Here is a 14,310-nt window from a genome sequence, read left to right on the forward strand (position 1 = left end):
TAAATCCATCCACCCATAAATTCCCACGCTACCTGGTCTTTATCATCCATTTAGTGTACAGTATTGAAGCTTGATGAAAATCCCATTTTTTCAATCTGTGCTCCTATATATTCCAGTAGGATGTGCATCAAGGTTTACAGATATTGCTATGGAATGCTCTCCTGTCCAGAAATGACACAATATGTCATAACATATATGCAGTGTATATTGTTAGAAAGTGGGAAATCACTCAATTTGCTTGGTGAAAGGCAAAAATATGTGTGCAGTTGTCAAAACATCCTAAGGTACATCCCTCTTCTAATCTAATGTCTTAGTAAGAAAGTCTAAGATGACTGAAACCATAAAAGATTTATCACACATACACTATACTTTGGCTGTTTTCAGTGTTTCAGATAATACGTTTCTAACCCCATAATCAAAAAAGCTTTGTGTTTATCAACTGCCCAAAACTCCCTGAAAGTTTTTTGGAAACCTTAATTCTGCACCAGAAGTGAGCTGATAAAAGCACCCATGTACAGTCAAACCTGGCAACTGAACAATCCCCCTGAGAGAAAAGCCATATAAAAGACCCTGTGCATAGTGGCCACTAGTCTAATGTGGCCAGCGGCCACAGAGTTTGTTTCCCTTGAGAGATTTTAATTTGTCTGTAGTGGCCACAGTCCCACATAGAACCACAACCATGCCGATAATTCAGCATGTTTTGTTTTTGTTTCATTTTTAGGTGATCTGAGTATCCTCTCGGATCACCTTCTGTTTTTGTACGGATTCTTTCTTCTTCTTCTTTTTCTTATTTCTCCCCAAAAGTTGTGCATCGATTAGCTCAGAAAGTCCTCTTCCTATCAATTTCAAACTTATACCATATATGTATCGTCTCCCAAAGACGGCAATCGAACTAAAATCAAAGTGATCAGTCGACCGTGACGTCACTATGACGTCATTATATGAAAACACATTCTCAATCATATCTCATTAATGGAATGGAATTTTTCAATGAAATTTACGTCACATATATTTCAAGTCAAGCGCATTCTACTCATATTCTCAAAATTCATCTATACCTTAAAACGTGCGCGTACGCGCGCATTGAAATATTTGTATGCTCAAATCGAGCTCAAATTTTTTTTGCACACGTTTCAGACCATTTAGAGCATTTTTTTAAAAATTGAAAAAATTTTACGGACGCGCACGCACAGCTCATATGCAATAGAAATTTCCCGTTTTTTCACACTTATCGCCTGCCTGAAATGTCAGGGAATATGTCTACCAAGTTTCAAGTCAATCCGACTCAATATGACGTCATACGGGCCCGTCAAAGTTGAAATTCCGCGCGTGCGTCAATGGCGATATACATGCAACAATGCCAAAAAAACTGCCAATTTTAAATCCGATTTTACTCGTCAGGATGGACGGTGACCCCCCATTTTCTTTACATATTCTGAAAGCTGATGAGTTGTACATATCATTTCATGGGTTGGCGATGCTGGAAAAATGATTAAAAGATATCAAATTTCTTAATAAAATAAAAAGAGTAAATTTTCAAAATGACGTCATCAAATTACAAGTTCACTCGGGCATATCTCACTTATCCTTTGCCAATTTTCACCCAGATTTCAGTATGTTGTAGCTTACTAAATGCTCTTTCATTAATATATAAATAACATTTTGATTAGATGACGGCATCACCTCGTAATATTGGATTGAAAGTTGTCTTGTCAAATTTGACCAGTTTACGTGTTATCTCTATGGGAGTGCAGTTTTGCTGGAAATGAAAATTGACATGACTATCTTTTTCGAGCACTAGCTCACCTATGCTTCAGTGAATTTCTCTAAGATTTTAATATGTTGTAGCTGAGACTTTGAGCTATCGTAAGTGTGCCCTTCATTTTTTCATACGGTATCTGGATCACGTCAAAAAACTTGGTTGAAATCAAAGCCTATCTTCGATGTATTTTCATATTTCTTTCTTTTTCCAACTTTCTTTGCAATAACTCAAGAAAAACATACTCTATCACCACCATATTTTGCACATGTTTAGTTCATGTCACGTACATTATTTCATAAAATAACAACTACTTCATCAGACGCCATCTTGGGTATGTAAATTAGGGTCAAAGGTCATAAATGTTTCATCCTGTATCTTGGTGAATACATGTTCTATCTTCCCCATATTTTGCACACGTAAAGACCGCGTTACAAGGATCATTTAAAAAAATAACCACTTTTTGCACAGATGCCATCTTGTCTGTGCAGATCGGGGTCAAAGGTCATATGTACTTCTTTCTTTATCTTCGTTATGACGTGTTATCTCTATGGGAGGGAATTTTTCTAGATGTGAAAATTGACATGATTGTCTTTATCGAGCACTAGCTCACTTACCCTTCGGTGAATTTCTCCCAGATTTTAATATGTTGTAGCTGAGACTTTGCGCTATCGTACGTGTGCCCTTTGTTTTTCATATGGTGTCGGGATCACGTCCAAAAACGTGGTTGAAATTAAAGGTTATCTTCGATGTATTTTCATATTTCTTTCTTTTTCCAATTTTCTTTGCAATAACTCAAAAAAATAGCCCCTATCAACCCCATATTTTGCACATGTTTAGTTAATGTTACGTACATTATTTCATAAAATAACAACTACTTGATCAGACACCATCTTGGGTATGTAAACTAGGGTCAAAGGTCATAAATGTTTCATCCTGTATCTTGGCGAATACATGTCTTATCTTTCCCATATTTTGCACACGCAAAGACCATGTTACAAGAATCATTTCACAAAATAACCACTTTTTGCTCAGATGCCATCTTGGGGGTGCAAAGTGGGGTCAAAGGTCAAATATACTTCATTCTGCATCTTTGATAGTGTATACGGAATTCGGTACCCAAGATGGCAGGTCTGACTCCCTTTTCAAAATGAGAATCCAAACATCACACGACCAATGTCCCTCATCTCAGGTGAAAACTCGAATCATTGATTTAAAAAAAAATCGGATCACCTAATTTGTCAGTCTTGACAAATTCCGGGTCTAGTTTTTGTTTTGTTTTTTTGCTCTTGCAAGCCATGCCCATCATTCATGGCTAACAGTTCAGTGATTACCACCACTACATTCACCCGCCATTCAGTCATATCAATGCACTCGTGACAAGCTTGTGCAACAACTCAGTCAATACCAGCATTGTTCAGTGCATGGATCATGTGCAGACATATACACATACATGTTCATGCAAGTACTTACAGATGTATAGAGCAACAATACATGTACATGTAGGCAATAAACACAAGTGTGAGACAGTCTGTCTTTAGCGGCCACATGTCTGTAAAAGCCACTCTTTTCATATCCCTTAAGGCCGTGTCACACCATTCCGGGCAAGCTACGCGGGCTTGTGGCGAGGAGGTAGTTTCCAGCACGTAGAAGATTTTCAGCAGGCGAACAAGAATGTTTGCAATTTTCATTCATGCCTTGTCATACTGTACGGGGGAAGTTTTGCGGCTTGACTTACGGGGAAACAAATTTACTCCCTGGAGCTCTTCGCAGGTGTGACAGGGCCTAAACACGGTTGCGGGTAAAAAAATATGCGTGCGCACCTCCGGGCGACTACGGTTGAGATACATGCTAGGTACTGTCATGTGTGGATCATCTACGGGGACCTCCGGGTAGTCAAAATTGTTCTTTGCAAGTCGCACGCAAGGCTTGCCCGGAAAGGTGTGACACGGCCTTTAAGTGGTTGCTTTGACAGGTTTGAATGTATATTCAGTGAATATATGTGACCTGCTACAACAAAAGGATCCGGAAGTCGTGGGAGGTCGATTTTCTAAAAATGGCATGACATTATTCCCGTACTCTTCTGCATTAATTTCATATATACCACGACTCATAAAAGTAATCAGCTGTGGAGATATCCATGATTTTATGAGAGTATGTCGAGTGATCTAGGAAATCAGCGTTTCGAGAAAACCGCCTTCAAAGTTTCCTTCTGACGCAATCGTGATCAAGGGGAGGTAAGACAGTTTTCACTTCTTGACAATAGAAGGTATGCTCCTAGTAACCTCCATGATGTTCATTCAAGCTTAGCACCAGCAGTCTATGCATGGCCAATCAGTAACCAGGATGCCACGCACTGACCAATAAGATCACTCCCTCATTGCTAGGGGTGGAGTCTGTCAGCAGCGCTAAATCCAAGTCGTCGGACATGTTTCTGTTCCGTTGAAAGTCGGAAAGCATGGCCCTGAAAAATGCTAATTTCTTGCTTTTCCTTTGATCATTTAGCTTCAAAATTTTAGCAGATGACAGAGGAAATATAAGACTACAAAACTATGCCAAAAACAGAAATTTGACGGATTTTGATGATTTGACTTCAACTTGATTGTCTCGGCTCAGTCATCAGTGATTTTCAGATCCTTTTGTTGCGGCAGGTTACATATGTTTGATGGGAAATTTGATTTCTGAGACGTATTTTTTGATTTTTGAGACATATTTTTTGATTATTTTGCTGTTTTTGGTTTGCTCATTAATTTTTAGCTCACCTGAGCCAAAGGCTCAAGTGAGCTGTTGCGATCGCCCTTTGTCCGGCGACCGTCGTGCATCGTGCGTCGTCCGTCATCCGTCGTGCGTCATGCGTCGTGTGTAAACTTTTGACATTTTCATCTTCTTCTTGAAAACCCCAAGACCGATTTCCATCAAACTTGGCAGGTAGCATTCCTAGGGGGTTAGGAACTCAATTTGTTAAAATGGGCACCATGCCCCACCCAGGGGGCCCCCAAGGGGGCCCAAACCCCCCAAAAATTTAAGGAATCTGTAAAAATCTTCTTCTCTAGAACCAGAAGTGATAGAGCCAAGTTAATACTATGAGTTAGTACATTGATGACTGTAGTTTCAAATTTGTTCATGGCAGAATCAGGGGTGCCCCCCTTGGGACCCAGGGGAAGGGGGTGGGGAGGGGTCCTAATGGGGCCTAAATTGTACATTTTCATCTTCTTCTTGAGAACCCCATGACCCATTTGCACCAAACTTGGCAGGTAGCATCCCTAGGGGGTTAGGATCTCAATTTGTTAAAATGGGCACCATGCCCCACCCAGGGGGCCCCCAGGGGGCCCAAACCCCCGAAAATGAAGGAATCTTTAAAAAACTTCTCTAGAATCAGAAGTTATAGAGCTAAGATGATATTATGAGTGAGTATATCAATGACTGTAGTTTCAAGTTTGTTCATAGCAGATCCAGGGGTGCCCCTCTTAGGGGCGGGCGAGGGGGGGGGGGGGAGTTGGGAAGGTCCAAATGGGGGCCTGAATTGTACATTTTCATCTTCTTCCTGAAAACCTCATGATGGATTTTCATCAAACTTGGCAGGTATCATCCCTAGGGGGTCAGGATCTCAATTTATTAAAATGGGCACCATGCCCCACCCAGAGGGCCCCATGCCCCACCCAGAGGGCCCCAGGGGGCCCCAATCCCCCCCCCCCCAAATTAAGGAATCTTAAAAAATTTGGGCCCTTATTGTACATTTTCATCTTCTACTTGAGAATGCCTGGTCAAATTTTAGTAGAGCTGTGAATAATTTAGATTAGTGACTGCGTGAAAGGTGAACTTGCGATACTCAGGTGAGCGCTAGACCCGCAGGTCTCTTGTTTTCTTATATTTTTGTGAGGCCATGCCAGTCTCTTTGAAGCACCATGAACAAACATTGACAAGCTGTCAATCTTTTCCTTTCAGGCTCTACAGGAAACAGCCGTGTCCCGTGCTGTCCTGGCAGCACCTATTTTGCTCATACCCCCAGTCATCATGACATTCATAGAGAACAAGTAGGTACCCACGCTATTGTGCTTCTACCAAGTCTGACTTGAGATGTGCACTGCTAGATTTCTGCATGTACCTGAGATGCAGTTAACTTTTAAACACATGATATGAAAGAATTAAATGATTGAGTTAGTTTTGTAACTTTTAAATTTCTTAATGATGACTAATTTGCAAAGCTAGACTAAAGGCATAGTGCTATAACAATGTAGATGTATATGTATGTTTGAAGTTGCACTGGGCCCCTAGACCTGCCTTATGTTGTGTGATGTTAAATTCATGTATATTCATTACTAGTGCTCTCTATAGGCTCATATACAAATACATATTATACACTGTATGTGCTGCAGTCAACCTTGACCTTGACAAGGTAATCCCAAAGCAGCTCTTCCTGAGCTAAACTGGGATGGGGTATGCTGTGACAGTAGGTGATAGTGCATTCAACATTGTAGCATTATTATTTACACCAGAAACAAGAAAATGCAACTTAAAAATCATGCTTTAATGTTGACAGCACCCCAAACCTTACAAGAAGTTCCAACCTTCTGATAACAGGAAGGGCAGCCTCCTGGAAAGCAGATACTATTAGGCAGGCAGTAATTGAATGTAATTTTCAATTTCTTATTAAAGAGGAAATCCACCCCAAAAATATAGATAAACTTTAATGTATGATTTGCATACCATTGTGATTTGATATTAATTTTGAACAGTCATGGATTGTTATTGTAGTAGAATTTAACTTTTATTATGTGAACTGCCTCTTCCACCAGGACGGTTCTCCTCAAGCGATACCCTCGTATGAACCTTCCTGTCCAAGCCACTGTGGCCACTGCTGCCTTTGCCTTTGCCCTGCCTCTTGCTATCAGCCTCTTCCCTCAGACTGGCCAGGTAAGTTTGTATATTATCCCCATACAGAGACTGGCGTGATAGAGGGTTTCCATGGGTTTTATGTCTACAGCAATGTATACAGCCCTTGGCAAAACCTTGGATGATCCCATAGGTGACAATGACGTGGATATTTAAATATACACCGTAGTACTTTCTTCTCTGCCGCAAGAATGGGCTAAGAAAGAGGTTAGTGACAGCAGACAAATAATGAAAGGCATCATAATTAAGCTTTTAGCAAAATTCATCTATGTATTCAGACTGAATGCTTGTTAGAGAACCTATGCAATGTAAATCCATGTTGAATTGTATTGATTTACAATAGCCTGATCATCACTAATGTGCCCAAAAAATTTCTAAATATGTGCTATCTGTCTAATTATTTTTATGCCTCCGCCACGAAGTGGTGCCGGAGGCATTATGTTTTTCGGTTGTCCGTACGTACGTCCATACGTCCGTACGTCCGTCCGCTTTCGTTTACGCAATAACTTGAGTAATATTGACTGGAATTTTACCAAACTTGGTCCAAGTATAAAATATGATGGGGCAATTATTTGATTAGATTTTGGGTGAAATCGGCCAAAGGTCAAAGGTCAAGGTCAAATCATGAAATTGTATCTGTTTACGTGATAACTCAAGACTGGATCAAGCAAATTTCACCAAACTTTGTCAGAGGATGATGTATGATGGGGCAATTACTTGATTAGTTTTTTAGTGAAATCGGACAGAGGTCAAAGGTCAAAGATCAAGGTCAAATCCTAAAATTTATCTCTTTATGTGATAACTCAAAACTGGATGAAGCAGCTTTCACCAAACTTGGTCCAAGAATGATGTACGTATGATGGGACAATTAGTTGAGTAGATTTTAGGAACATTGGCAAGAGGTCAAAGGTCAAAAGGTCAAGGTCAACTCCTCAAAATTTTACTAATTCCCTCATATACTAGTATATGCAATGCTTGCATTATTAGTTTAAAAAATTAATATATACATGCATTACCTAATGGAGATTCTCTGGGAAATTTCCAGCCAGAAGGTCAAAGGTCAAAGGTTAAGGGTCAAAGGCCAGGTTTCAATGCCCCCCAAATAATCTATTTTGTACTGTAATTACACTCTTTCTTCATACCTTGGAAATTACTCAATGCATAAACTTATAAAAGGGTCTGTCAGAAGTCAAGTAAAAATTCTCAATTCCCTAAATATGTGTACCTGCACTCTAAGACAATCATAGCAAACCCAATTCAAGGAAAGTGAACATTCAAGATATTTCTGACAAACCTGTCATTTCAATATTTTGCCAGTTATGTGAAACTGTCATCACACATTGTGAAGACATTGTACTATACACCTATTTGGAGAATCATGCATTATAGCGGAGGCATCAGTCACCATAGCGACATTTCTAGTTTCTACTATTTTTCTTCAGATTACTTGGATATGCCCACAACAAACCTTCCAAACTAAGATTCTGTTGAGGATATCATCTGTCTATCAGTGCTTTGTCTTTTGTTAACCATGTTTAATAAATGGTGCGGAAGATGTTCATCATCGTGGTAGAGTAACTGAAAGAATAAAGCTAATTTTTTGTCTCATGAAGCGAGGTAATCACGGAAATGAATACGACGTTTCGGCCATAAAATCCGCTGGCTTTCTTCTGGCAAAGTAGACCGAACGCTGCAGTGCATGCCTGTTTATAGTGCTGGTGAAGGTGCGCCATTGTTCAGCTTCGCTGGAGTGTAAGCTGCGCTATTATCAGACGATGCTGTAATGGTCAGCCAATCACTGATATTCCCACTGGCGGGGAATGCTAGTTATTGTTCTTCATTGATCACGAGTTAACCCGTTGAGGACGGGCTGATTTTGCTACAACACACATTTCTCATAGACACATGCCCGAGTATACTTGGGACTCGTCCTCAATGGGTTAAGGTTGAAGTACCAGGAGATGCAAACGTTGTAGCTAGGAAATAATATGTTAACAAAGCCGGGGTAAACAATCATACGATGCGGCAATGCAAGCGCAACAAAGCCGCGATGCACAGCCACCGAAAAGAAACATGGTGCATCCGCTCTTGCTTGTAACGGATATCTGTGTTCCTTTGTTATTAAACCGAGTGTCCAAGGGGAAGACAATTACTACTGAGGAGACTGCGCACAAGTCTATCGTAGTACTTCTGTTTGTCGATAGCATCTCACGCCAGCTCCGGCGGCATCTAGACAAATACAGCATATGCATTGTCTTTAAATCTGGTACTATTATTCACAACCATCTTGTTCGCCCAAAAGACCCCACCCTCTCCAGTAGACGTGACGGTGTTGTCTACAAGATCCTGTGCTGGGCTTGCAAGCTCAGAGCACCCACCGACTTGTGATGAGGTCAGGTGCAGAGCACAAGACAAACATTGGTATGCGTGACATGTAAAAGAAGAGATTCAGATATGTTTGCACCTAACAACATTAACAGGGACAGCAAAATTGACATTCCAGATGAATGATGACCTGTCATCCGCCATCATACTCTCCCCAACTGCAGCCGATAGGGACAAGACGGCAGCCCGCTCAGCCCCTGTACAGGCTGAGTTCAGTTATATGCTCGCATCGTACGATTGTTTACACTGCCTTTGTTAACATATTGTTTCCTAGCTACGATGTCCGCATCACCTGGTTCCTCTTCCGGCCACAACCTTAACATGTAACGAAGAACAATAACTAAACTAGTTACCCCCGCCGGCAGGAATATCAGTGATTGATTGATCATCGTCACCGCATCGTCCAATAATAACGCAGCTTATGCTCCAGCGAAGCGGAACAATGGTGTACCCTTCACCAGCACTATTAATAGGCATGCACTGCAGCGCTCAGTGTACTTTGCCAGATGAAGGCCAGCAGATTTCGCGGCTGAAACATCGTATTCATTTTTTCATGATTACCTCGCTTCGTGAGACAAAAAGATTAGCTTTATTCTTTCATATTTGATAACATGGAAACAGGTAAGTTACATGTATGCTCAGTCTTGGGGAAGGTGCATTCTGAAATCATGTGTTTTTCATATTAGTACTTTGGCAGTGATTTACAGATGCCACTGACAGAATCTTGGTTTTGAAGGTTTTTGTGGGCATATTCAGGTTAGTTAGGTTTCCATAATCTTAGTTTCTTTTGTAATTCTGTGTTATTATGCATTGTGATGAAATGTATGTACCGGTATTCAGTTTTTGTAAAATATTTATATGTTTCTGTTGGAAATGGAAAAAAGTGATTGAATAGATGTTCAATAGTATAAAGAAATACAGTAAAACATGTGACGCATACAAAAATGTTCATTTGGTATCATTGACCTTGACCATCACCACCCCCCTCCCCCCGAAAAACATTCCATGGCCCGTGATACATGCTCTGATATGTACTTTTCATTTTGTTGTTAATGTTGGGTTGGTTTTTTTTTTTTTTTTTTGGGGGGGGGGGGGTTAACGGTTGCAGCGTGTTGGTCTAGGAGATATCTGCTACATAATTGTATATGATACTATTCGATGATTCTGAATGATATCACAATCATGTGTTTTACTTTCCCTTTTATTTATTTATTTTTTTTTTGGGGGGGGGGGCGGATAGCGAGCTGAATTAATGAATGGCTCCTTACTCCATAGTACAGCTTTCATAATCCCACTCTAACTTTTATCGAGGCTCGTGTGTCATTTGTTGATGTATCACAATAATGAAGTCATCTCTTGTTGTGTATTATTCTCTTCAATCTTGAGTTTACATCTTGTTTGACTTAGACCTTTTCTTCTCCAAAACTTGCCTGTTAGTATAAGAAAGGCAAGACTTCCCATTGTTCACTGTCATTGTTTTATCTTCAGATTGCTACCTCAAGACTGGAACCTGAGATCCAAGCACTGTGCAGTGAGAAGATGCTCATTTACAACAAGGGGCTGTAAAGTGGCAGAACATCACAGCTATTTGGTCTATTTTCAAGTGCCTTTCAGATATTACAATGAACACCTTTAGTAGAATATTCCCATAAACTGAGCTGTTCAGATGATTGACAGTACCAAAATCACTCAAGAAGTACCTGTGGATGTGTAGAAAAAAGTTGATTAAACACTATATATCCCAGCAAATGCTGCTCTCTCTCTCTCTTTGTGTCTCTTTCTCCTCACTAAGGCATACTTGCTAACTGGCATGAAGTGCAGAGAAAGATTTTGTTTTCCTAATGAATAATTTCATGATGTTCTATTGTCTTTGCATTAAAATCATGCCACTTTGAGTACAGTCCACCTTGTATAGTATGTTAAACTTGTATGTAACACTTCCCTTTAAATTAGCTCTAAAGCCACTGTTTATGATTGGGAGCAGTGATTACAAATGTTTGAATTACCAAATTTGATGCATATGTATAGTTCAGTTGTATGACAAAACATCCTATTATATGATAATTTTACAGTAAAGCTGCAAATTTAAGGAAATATCACTAATTTTCCCATTTAACCATGACCATAGACGGTTTCTTCTGGAAACAGTTGTAATAAAATTACTGTTCACATTTTGTATATGCAACAGTACTTAGCATTGATTATAACACTTTTTCATTGCTTGTTTCTATCCCCAACTCACATTTAAGAATTATTTTGAAGCACTAAAGCTTGGTTGTTGTTGTTGTTGTTGTTGGGTTTTTTTGTTTTTTTTCACCTACAGAAGGTAGATAGTGGCTTTAATTGGCAAGCTGTCTGGTTCTTGCTCTGATTATACTTATATATTTGATTTCATTCAAAGAAATGAATCATTTTTATTAGGGGTGCATTTTTGTTGTAATACTCATTTGTGTTGTTGCCACCATGTTTGTATTTTCTTTGTTGCTGTTGCTGTTGTTTTTCATTTTCTAGAATTCTAGAATTTTCTCTTCCCAAATTAACCTATCTTAACTGGGGGAGAGGTCAAATTGACCACCGCCCTACATTTCACATGATGATTCCGCAACGCGCAAAGATTTTTCAGCACGATTACTTTTTTCTTTGAAGTCTACTGCATATTATGAGACCAAATTTGTGACATCCGGGTACACTGTTCTGTACACTGAAGTTAAGTAATGTAAAGTTAAGTAAAGGGGGGTGCAGACGCACCCCCCTTCAGACCAAAAAAAAAACAAAAAAAAAAAATCACCACTTCAGTCTGCGAGCGACCTCAACGCCGGACACTAAATAATTATTCATGGGGGTTTTGTGTGTGTGTGTGTATGTTTTGTTTTTTTTTTACTTTTGTTATTTTGCACCAATGACAACAAAATCGTGGGCAAAAACAATTCTTATCCTGGGCTCTGTCAGCACTAATTTTATACATATCTACGAGTATTCTACAGTGTTTACTATTTATCGACCGTACTGTACATCCGTACGGTATATACGGAGCACGTACACGTTTGCATGTACGTGTGCTACTTACTATGTAGGGTCTATGTACAGCACGTTACTTCGGTTACAGCTCGTTATTCCGAAGGCTCTTTATTCCTAAGATTCGTTATTCCGAAGGTTCATTGTTCCGAATTTCATTTTCGGATTAACCAGTCTTCAGAGTAAGGAACCTTAGGAATAACGGCACAAATTTTCGGATTGACGAACCCGTTTTCATTTTCGGATTAACGAACCTCTAGGTATAGGGAATTTGCGTGTTTCGGATAAACGACCCTTCGGAATAACGAACCTTCGGACTAACGAACCTTCGGAATAACGAACAGCACCCCGTTAGGGTTCTTCTGACCAATCCATATTGATAATGCAAGGCCAAGTGCGAGCCTTAGCCTCATAAAAAAAAAAAGTTTGGAGGGGCAAGTATATCATTTTGTCCACCCCCCCCCCCCCTATAATTCCCGAGACGAGAAGATTTTCTTGGTTTTTTGCCAGGAAAAAAAAGTTCACCCCCATAAAAACATTGGAAGGGCAAGCATATCATAATTTTGCCCCCCCCCCCTCCCATAATGAATAATTATTATAGTGAGATGAGAAGATTTCCTTGCTTTTTGATAGGAAAAAAAGTTGCCTCCATAAAATGGTCGAGGGGCAAGCACACCATATAATTTATTATCTGCCCCACCCCACATTGTTCTAATTCCCGAGATGAAAAGATTTTCTTGCTTTTTTTGTTAGAAATCTGTCCAATCATTTCACCCTAAGTGTGCACCAGATGGCAGGTTGCTGAACTTCATTTCTAAAAAAGCAAAGTCTCTCTCGTGTAGGAGGGAGATACCTCTTCCCACACCTTCCCCCGTTCGGTCTATTTTCCATGGACTTAATACACCTACATATAGATTGACAGATTTACAAATATTTCATCGAAAGTGTGCACCAAATCTGTCACTTTACTTAATAAAAAATGCAAATGTTCCGTCGTGGGGGAGGGGATATTATCTCCTTTCAATTAACAATCAACCCTTTCCCAATGGCGTAGCCAAGACTTAGTACACAATGGGGAATGACAATTTCCGGATTTTCCACAAAAAGTGTGCTTCAGATCGCTTTATTTCAATTCTCAAAACTCAAAGCTCCGTCGAGCAGGAGGGGGTATCCCCCTCCCACATCCTCCCCCTAAGCTCTACCTCACTATACTTTGTACATACACAGAGCCTGATGGTGCACATTCAGAATAAGAGCCATTAACATTTCACCAGAAAAAAAAAAAAAATCATTTGTTTGAATTATTATTTTTGCAAAAAATTCAAGTACAGTTGTATTGCACCAAAAGTATGCACCAAAATCGCTGAATTTCAGGTCTGAAAATACAAAATCATCTTCGTTTCAAGCAGGAATTCCCCTTATGTACACCCTCGTGTGCATGCTTTTTTCTATTTGATTACTTAACAGACATCTTTCATAATATTCAGTGGAAGAATTAAAACAAGAAGTTTATTCAAATTACACCATTTTATAGGCAAATTGTTTATAACGATTTACATCAAAATGTACTACTACCTTAGTGGGACTGTTTCAAGTTGATAAAACACGCGAAAACCTGCATCAAATTGCACCATTTACAACATCAAAATGCAAAAAGTTCTCACCGTGGGAGGGGGACTACCCCCTCCCACGGTTAGGGTGTGGGAGGGGGACTACCCCCTCCCACACCCTAAACCCTCGCTCGCTCCGCTTGCTCGGGCTCGGTCGCGTTCACGACATCAGTGTAAGAATTAATACAAGAAGTTTATTTAAATGATACCATTCTATAGGCAAATTGTTCATTAACAATTTACATCAAAATGTACTGCTACCTTAAACAAGTGGGACTGTTTTCAAGTCGATAAAAGAAGCAAAACCTGCATCAAATTGCACCATTTACAACATCAAAATGCAAAAAGTTCTCAGGGTGCTAGGGGGGACGACCCCCTCCCACATGCTAAACCCTTGCTCGCTCCGCTTGCTCGGGCTCGGTGGCGTTCATGACATCAGTGTAAGAATTAGTAATACAAGAACTTTATTTAAATGATATCATTTATAGGCACATTTTTCAATAACAATTTACATCAAAATGTACTGCTACCTTAAACAAGTGGGACTGTTTCAAGTCGATAAAAGAAGCAAAAACATGCATCAAATTGCACCATTTACAACATCAAAATGCAAAAACTTCTCACTGTGGGAGGGGGACACCCCCTCCC

The 14,310-nt window shown here is 39.9% G+C and overlaps 1 protein-coding gene across 1 annotated transcript in view; it reads left to right on the plus strand.

Annotated features, from left to right (window-relative positions):
- LOC140241515 (sideroflexin-5-like) overlaps positions 1 to 11,321 on the plus strand; it is a 62,302-nt gene extending 50,981 nt beyond the window's left edge. The window contains exons 10-12 of the mRNA XM_072321251.1: positions 5,705 to 5,793; positions 6,556 to 6,673; positions 10,526 to 11,321. Of these exons, the coding sequence (XP_072177352.1) occupies positions 5,705 to 5,793; positions 6,556 to 6,673; positions 10,526 to 10,603 (285 nt within the window). The 3' untranslated portion in view covers positions 10,604 to 11,321. The remainder of the gene's footprint in view (positions 1 to 5,704; positions 5,794 to 6,555; positions 6,674 to 10,525) is intronic.
- The last annotated feature ends 2,989 nt before the right edge of the window (positions 11,322 to 14,310 follow it).

Source organism: Diadema setosum, chromosome 18, assembly GCF_964275005.1.
Source record: "Diadema setosum chromosome 18, eeDiaSeto1, whole genome shotgun sequence".
In the NCBI taxonomy this organism is placed as follows: Eukaryota; Metazoa; Echinodermata; class Echinoidea; order Diadematoida; family Diadematidae; genus Diadema; species Diadema setosum.